The 7,915-nt window shown below is 39.2% G+C and overlaps 2 protein-coding genes and 1 pseudogene across 8 annotated transcripts in view; 1 reads left to right on the forward strand and 2 right to left on the reverse strand.

The window, feature by feature from the left end:
• The window catches only part of LOC111777262, a 3,782-nt gene extending 2,315 nt beyond the window's left edge, over window positions 1-1,467 (forward strand). For 3 of the 7 annotated variants that reach the window (XR_002812377.1, XR_002812375.1, XR_002812376.1), the window contains exons 2-3: window positions 562-598; window positions 691-1,084. Coding sequence is in view for 4 of the 7 variants with exons in the window: in XM_023656788.1 (XP_023512556.1) it covers window positions 691-780; window positions 1,127-1,201 (165 nt within the window). In the remaining 3 variants the exon portion in view is untranslated. Of the gene's footprint in view, window positions 1-561; window positions 599-690; window positions 1,085-1,126 lie in introns of those variants that run through there. The other 4 variants (XM_023656788.1, XM_023656789.1, XM_023656787.1 and 1 more) reach the window with 3 other exon arrangements.
• A 464-nt stretch (window positions 1,468-1,931) lies between these two features.
• LOC111777627 lies at window positions 1,932-4,366 on the reverse strand (annotated as a pseudogene).
• Window positions 4,367-5,486: 1,120 nt separating this feature from the next.
• On the reverse strand, window positions 5,487-7,492 carry LOC111777633 (L-ascorbate oxidase homolog). The gene is made up of 2 exons (XM_023657319.1): window positions 6,056-7,492; window positions 5,487-5,969 (listed from the first exon to the last, which is right to left on the reverse strand). The coding sequence occupies exons 1-2, from the start codon at window positions 7,423-7,425 to the stop codon at window positions 5,669-5,671; spliced, it is 1,671 nt and encodes a 556-aa protein (XP_023513087.1). The 5' UTR covers window positions 7,426-7,492; the 3' UTR covers window positions 5,487-5,668.
• Between the last annotated feature and the right edge of the window lie 423 nt (window positions 7,493-7,915).

Consider the following 7,915-nt stretch of genomic DNA (forward strand, 5'->3'; position numbering starts at 1 on the left):
TTTTTTTTTTTTTTTTTTTTTTTTTTTTTTTTTTTTTTATATTATATTTGTCTATAGTATACTTAACAAGTGTTTGATGCATGTCTAACAAATGGTGGACCTATTTTGACTTTGTTCTAGTGTCTTAACACATCTATTGTAGTAACAAATGTTGGATACGTGTTCAACAAGTGTTGGACATGGACACGCTAGCTAACATTATCTGAGTTGTTCAAGTGTTCCTCATTGCCTTCATCCTCCAATTCTTAAATTGGCAGTCCTTCATTGGGCACATTCCTTAAAAAGTTGTTACTGCTGTTTACACCAAAAACACTTGTCAAGAGTAGGTCGGTTATAAGAATTAGATTTTTTTCTTTGAACTACCACCTTCCAAATCTATATTGGATGGTGTTATTGATTGGGATTTTGTCCTTTTTGGTTTGTTGCACAAGGAAGTTCCTTGTGCAAGATTGTTTGCGGCATCGATTGTATTTCTCCTTTGACCTTGCTGTTGCTTCCAAGTATTCCTTCTTTGGCAAGTCTCGACTGTTTTTTGCTAATTTTGTCTTTCGATCTTGGTAGGCTAAGGTGATAGCCTCCGAAAGATAACCAAGAGGATGTAAATTGACTTCCTCTTTTTGCATCTTTTATTGTTTTTTATCAGCAGTAATCGACCGATTATAGCATCAATTCTTGCTGTTTTGTCTGCAGATCTCCCATTTCGGTAATGGTGATAATAGTTCTACTTCTGGGCCAGATGTATCTCGATCAAAGCTGTCCAGACATTTCCAAGTAGCTGATGTGAGTTTCCTTATCTCAGACAATCAAACCTGTTAGCTTCCTTAGGCTTATAGAATTATTTTTACTCTTCCTGGCCAAATATTATTGTGTTTGTATATTTCACTGGATGATAGGAAGTGGGTCAATGTACTGGTTTGCCTCAGCTGTTTCTTTTAAAATCTTTGCCTTTTCTCTCTAGTGGAGTTTGTATCTTTAGAGCATCAGTCATTTTTTCCTTTATTAAATGATTATTTATTTTTTTATTTTTTCTATTTTTAATTTCTGGTTAAAAATAAATATCAGTGGGAGGACATGGTAAATGAGAGACTGGAATGACTTTATTAATTCTTTTGTCTGCGATTTATAGAATGATGGAACAAACTTGGCTGGTGATAAGGCTTTGATCTTTACGCATGATCTCACATCCTGTCGCCAGTACTAAATATTATGTAGAATGCTTAGTTGTTGAATCTTTTGGAAAAGAAGTGCAGCCTTGAGTCTGAAGTTTTTCAATATTTTTTTTGAATGTCCTACATTCTCTAGTGTTTTGTTGATCCATCACTGTTTTTATTAAATTTCATCTATATACAAGGATGAATTGCAGCTCATAACCCATTTGAACAATCTTAGTTACTTGGTTTATGAATGCTTTTATTCAATATTATACTTCTACTGCATATTCTTAATTTACAGAATTTTGTAACAATTGATGTCGTTTTACTTTCTCTTCATGGTTTTCTTTGTATTGTTTTTGCCTCTTTACTGTGACCTATCAACTTAGTTTATATGTTTTGTTTGATGATGTGGTTGGTTTTTTAAAAGAAAAAGTTCATGGGGCATCAGAGAAATGATTCAAAATCAAAGTTCTAGTGGCTTTGAGGTCAACTTAAGGAGAGTAGTGATGTCAAAGACGGAGTACTGGGTTTGCATCATTTTCCCCAATGAATACTCGTTTAAGATTAGTATAGAGCCCATCATTTTCCCCATCCGACTTGAGAAAGAGGCTTCGTTTTTGCATGTAATTGACTTGAGAAAGAGGCTTCCTTATCGACTAAAACTCTATTAATTCAAATTGAATGCAGAATTGTAATTGTTTAGAATTAAGGAGAGTTCCCTTAGAAACGTTAGAGAAGTATTTTATCTCAAAATCGAGAAAAAGGACAAAGTAATTAATTATAAGATGGTTCTTTTATTTTATACTCCCAAACAATCATACATGAAAAATCAAGCTCTCCAAATTACTTATGTGTGTCTAATACTTTTCACATTTGGAGTGAGGAAGGTTGTGGATGGATAGAGTCACATGGTATATGGCTTGGGTAATGGCATGCCCTCCACCGAACCACAAAGTAGAGTGTTGTCTGGAATGTTGTACTCATCTCTCAGGGATCGAGCTGGTGAAAGAACGCTAAGGTAGAGCTGTTGTCCCAAATAACGATTTTCTGTCAACTCCGACCTCAAGTTCCACATCCCAGCATTGTCTAATGTAAGAAGAATGGCTGCCCACGATTTAGGAAAGACTTGAATTGTATGCCTGCTCACTGCGTCCAGAAGATTGTAGTTGGATCTTTTTTGTGGAGACCATCTCCCAGGCTCAATGCTGCAAACATTGCATAAGAATTAGTGATGTCAAAATTGAAAATTCGTTATATTATAGATACTTACGCAACAGCGAAGAAGGAGTGACCATCCAAATTCCATGATTGTATGCTCTTCTCGTGGTTTTCAAAAATAATCTCTATAAAGTTGCGGAAAGTTGCATTAACAACATTAGGAGCAACAGTAGTCACGGTGGTTGCGTCTTTTGGTAGTCCCTCATCAGAAATGGTATCATACTTGAACACCTTGTCAGCGATACCAAAGTACTCTGCAAGCTTCAATGGAGTTTCAGGATCAACATGAGACACACCATTGATGGCATATCGCAACTTGCCATCCACCTGAGTAGCTGAATTGACGAGCTTGATGGTGCGAGTAATGTTGATGGAACCATAGTGGTAGGAGCCTTGGGGATTAGGTCTTGCAGCACTAGCAGTGAGGTTCCAACGAAAAGTACGAAATTGATTGAGAGACCAAGCCCAACCTACGGGTGCTTCAGGGATGTCAGGAGAGGCGGGAGCCTTGCCATTGGTGTATCGAACAATGCCTTTACCAACAAGAACGTTCTTAGTGAACCTAGTGGATGCAACCATGAAATAATCCTTGGCCTCCTGGTTGGCTGTGACTAGCACCGAAAAGCATTGTCCCACATGGATGTCAAGGGACTGGTAATCGTTTTGAACGGTATGAGACCCCTCCATCTCTACCAACTTCATGCTGTGGCCTTGGAGTCTGAAGTTGAGTGATGTTTTCAGTCCCACATTGCNTCATACATGAAAAATCAAGCTCTCCAAATTACTTTTGTGTCTAATACTTCACATTTGGAGTGAGGAAGGTTGTGGATGGATAGAGTCACATGGTATATGGCTTGGGTAATGGCATGCCCTCCACCGAACCACAAAGTAGAGTGTTGTCTGGAATGTTGTACTCATCTCTCAGGGATCGAGCTGGTGAAAGAACGCTANCTTTCCAGGCTTCATGGTGAAGAGTGGCTCGTCGGTTCCGTCGCCCTTGGCAGTCTTGCCGTTGATGAGGACACCGGCGGGTCTAGCGATGGAGAGGCCACTATCCAAGGTCTGCTTAAGAGCGGTGTGGGTCTTGGTGTACCAGTCACCAACAAGGACAGTGTAGTCATCTTCAGGGTCAGCATAAGGGACAGGAATGAGTAAGCGACTATTAACACGAAGCCCACCGAAGGCTCCCGCAGCCCTGTGGATGGCAGTTGATGGGTAGTAGAAGAAGCTCCCAATTTGATCCTTAACTTGGAAATGGTAGGTGAAGTTGGTACCAGGTGGGATTGGGCAATTGGTTCCAAGCACTCCATCTTGCCACGAGTTCTTCCTGTGTTGAATACCGCTCCAATGAAGAAGGAAGGGCTCGTCCAGGTTGTTGAAGACGTTAACGACAATGTTATTGTTGGATGTGGAGTTGATATTAGGCCCGGGGAATTGGCCATTGATGAGAATGCCTTTTTGGGGGACCCCCAAGGGAGAGATGGTGCCATAGGTGATGTTCCATGTGAAGAAGAAATAAGGGTCTTCACCACGGACCGTCCACATTGCTGCACCCGACAGGCATAGCAGCTGCAGCAGCACGTTAAACATCAACCCAGCCATCTCGACCTCCCCCCTTCCTTATATTATTGTCCAATCACCACTCTTATTGTCGAGCAGGCTTGCTATGTATCCCAAGATGGGTTGTTGTTCCCTTCCTTGATGTCTAACCCTTCCTTGATGTCTAACCCTTCCGCTCCTTCGTTTATATACTTTCAAAACTCGATCTCTCGTCCACGTTTTCCTCTAACTTCCCCCTTTTTCTTGCCATCCATATTTCCCCACCTCTCCTTCCCAACAATCCCTCTCCGCACAAATTGTTTCCTTCCATAAATCAGTGGTTCACTCTCCGAAACAAGTGGACTCAGGAGACACGTGGCCGAATCTTATTTTAGAAACCTCATTATTTTTGTTTTGTTTTTTTTTTCTTTAAGCCCAATATATTGGTTAGATGATTAGTTTGTAGAACACAAGTTCTAATGCCATTAATAAGCATGTAATCTAAGTTAATGTTCATGTTCAAAGTAATATGCCCAAATCATGGTTTGAGGTGGGTAGTTATATAAAGAGTTAGAATTAATTGTATAAAATAAATACAATATTGTTTATTTTTATTGAAAAATTGATAACATTTTCATGCCATACCAAAATTTTAATTCATAAGTTTAATTAATATAAGATCCAAACTAATTTTAATTGAGTAATAGTATTTTGGAAAAATTAAACCTTTAGTCTAATAACATTCAAATTCAACATTTTAGCCTATACAAGTTTACATTTTTAAAAACTATTTTAATATCTTCTCCCTCCTTCCTCTATTACTATACACCACTTTTCTTTTTTCTTTCTTTTTTCTTTTTCTTCTCCTCTTTGTTTTATTTTTACCATTAGAAAGATCACGTTTAACTTATATATATATATAAGAGGTGCTTCTCTCCCCGTTCAGATCTGGAATGGGGGAGGAGGTCCTCCCCTTCGCCTCAGATACAAAAACTAGGGAGAAAGAAAAAGCAAGAGGGAGAAGAAGAGAGAAATGAAGAAAAAAATATTAAAATATTTATATTATCTCTTATTTTTATTTAAAATTTTAAAAATATATTTGTTAATAAATATATAATTTTTTTGGTTAGTAATTTATGAAAGGTTAAAAAACCCACCTTAACGGTAAATAGTAATAACCAAATTTGCATATTAAATTGTATCAATTTTAGTCCGTTCTTCAAATTGTACCAAAACTTAAATAGATCAATTCTAACCCTAAAAAGTGTTTAATTCTCATATATTTCTCATATATTCAATAAATTATAAAACATATACAACATGAAATTGATAAAATACTGAGAAAAATAAAATTAGTTTTTTTTTTTTTTTTTTTTTTTTTTTTTTTTTTTTTTTNTACATTGAGAAGTCCAGTAAGCTTGAGAAGCTTTTGAGTTGAAGCATTTAGTATTCTTATCACACCCCTTGAGCCACACCTCTCGAGATCTAAGGCTCCAGTAGATTAATAAATTGTTAGGAAAATGTGTTTAACATAAATTTAATTTAGCTCATCAATTAACAGTTGAAGAATGAAGAAGATCCCAACAAAATTTTGGGATTTCAAGATGTTTACAATTGAATCAAGCATGTTTCCAAATATGGAAGCCCTAATTGATGCAAAATGAATGTGTTTTATTTCAAAAAAAAAAAAAAAAAAAAAAANAGGCTTCTCCAAACTAATCGGTGGTGTGCAGGTCCTGCTGGGTAGATGAACAGTCTCAAATAGAATATGGCTTGGGCAATGGCATGCCCTTCACCAAACCACAAAGCAAAACGTTATCTGGGATGTTGTACTCATCTCTAAGGGAGAGAGCTGGTGAAAGAACACTGATGTAAAGTTGCTGTCCTAAGTAACGGTCTTCTATCAACTCAGACCTCAAATTCCACATTCCAGCATTATCGAATGTAAGGAAAATGGCTGCCCATGAATTAGGGTACACTTGAATTGTATGTCTGCTCACTGCATCTAGAAGATTGTAGTTGGATCGTTTCTCTGGAGACCATCTCCCAGGCTCGATGCTGTAAAATATTGAATAAAGAATTTATTAGGCATGTTGAAGCCGAGATTACGAAATTTGTATTAAACATTTGAAGCGACCACTTACGCAACCGCAAAGAAAGAGTAGCCATCCAAATGCCATGATTGTATACTCTTCTCACGATTCTCAAAAATGATCTCTACGAAGTTTCGGAAGGTTACATTGACAACATTGGGAGCAAGAGTGATTGAGGTCGAGCCTTCAGGTGGTCCCTCATCCGAAATGATATTGTATTTGAAGACCTTATCACCAACTCCAAAGTACTCCGCATGTTTCAATGGAGTTTCAGGATCAATGTGAGAGACGCCGTTAATGGCATAACGCAACTTACCATCCACCTTACTAACTGAATTGAATAGCTTGATGGTACGCGTAATGTTGATGGAACCATACCTGTAGGAGCCTTGGGGGTTAGGCCTTGCAGCACTAGCAGTAAGGTTCCAGCGGAAGGAACGAAACTGATTGAGAGACCAAATCCAACCAGTGGGAGCCTCTGGAATTTCAGGAGAGGCGGGACCCTTGCCATTGGTGTATCGAATAATGCCCTTACCAACCAGAACATTCTTAATGAACCTAGTGGATGCAACTAGGTAATAGTCCTTGGGCTCTTGGTCGGCCGTGACTAGCACCGAAAAGCATTGCCCCACGTGGACGTCCAGTGATTGGTACTCGTTTTGAACGGTATGAGAACCTTCCATCTCCACTAATTTCATGCTGTGGCCTTGGAATCTAAGGTTGAGAGATGCCTTGAGTCCCACGTTGCAAATTCGATACTTGTAGGTCTTTCCAGGCTTCATGGTGAACAGTGGCTCATCGGTTCCGTCCCCCTTCGCAATCTTGCCATTGATGAGGACACCGTTGGGCCTAGCAATGGAGCGGCCACCGCTATCCAAGATCTTCCTAAGAGTGGTGTGGCTCTTGGTATACCAGTCACCAATAAGGACAGTGTAGTCATCTTCAGGGTCAGCGTAAGGGACAGGAATGAGTAAGCGACTGTTAATACGGAGGCCGCCGAATGCTCCTGCTGCCCTGTGCAGGCCAATTGATGGGTAGTAGAAGAAACTTCCAATTTGGTCCTTAACTTGGAAACGGTAAGTGTAGTTGGTCCCGGGGGGGATTGGGCAATTGGTTCCAAGTTGTCCATCTTGCCACGAGTTCTTTCTGTGTTGAATACCGTTCCAATGAAGAAGGAAGGGCTCGTCCAGGTTGTTGAAGACGTTAACGATAACGTTATTGTTGGAGGTGGAGTTGATATTAGGTCCGGGGAATTGGCCATTGATGAGAATGGCTTGCTGGGGAACGCCCAAGGGAGAGATGGTGCCGTAGGAGACGTTCCAAACGAAGAAGAAATAAGGGTCTTCACCCCGGACCGTCCACACTGCTACACTGGAGAGGCATAGAAGCTGCAGCAGCGCGCTAAAGATCACCCTACCCATCTCTACTTTAACCGCTTCTTCTCGACGGACTTGCCTTTGTATCCCTAAATCGTAAGGAGATGGGTTATTGTCTTCTTCCTGCTGCCTAACGCTTCCATAATCCTTCCTTTATATACCCCTTCAACTCATTTTTCCACCCATTCAAACACCCCAACTTTTTCTCTAACCGTCCATATTTTCCTACCACTCCTTTCTTCCAATACTGCCAACGTGTCCCACATCAAAATATTTCCTTCTATAAATTACCGGTTAACTCCCCAAAACAACTGGCCGCCCAATTTTATTTTAATTATTTTATTATTTGTTGGTTAAGAAACACAATTTTCTTAAGTTTTATTCTCTCCATCTCCCTCTATTTATAATCACGTCCTTCTTTCCTACTCTTTAGTTATCGACTAGCATATCATTAGTATCCTAATAAAATTTCGTGTTTTGTTGGATAAGAAACAAATTAATTAATAGAAGCTAGTTGATATGGTTTTAGGGTTTA

Source organism: Cucurbita pepo, chromosome LG16 (genome assembly GCF_002806865.2).
Source record: "Cucurbita pepo subsp. pepo cultivar mu-cu-16 chromosome LG16, ASM280686v2, whole genome shotgun sequence".
In the NCBI taxonomy this organism is placed as follows: Eukaryota; Viridiplantae; Streptophyta; class Magnoliopsida; order Cucurbitales; family Cucurbitaceae; genus Cucurbita; species Cucurbita pepo.

Coding starts and splice junctions, on each gene's coding strand:
- LOC111777633 (XM_023657319.1), bottom strand. CDS start 7,425: ATGGGTAGGGTGATCTTTAGCGCGCTGCTGCAGCTTCTATGCCTCTCC. Junction 5,970..6,055: donor TACTCTTTCTTTGCGGTTGC/GTAAGTGGTCGC, acceptor AATATTTTACAG/CATCGAGCCTGGGAGATGGT.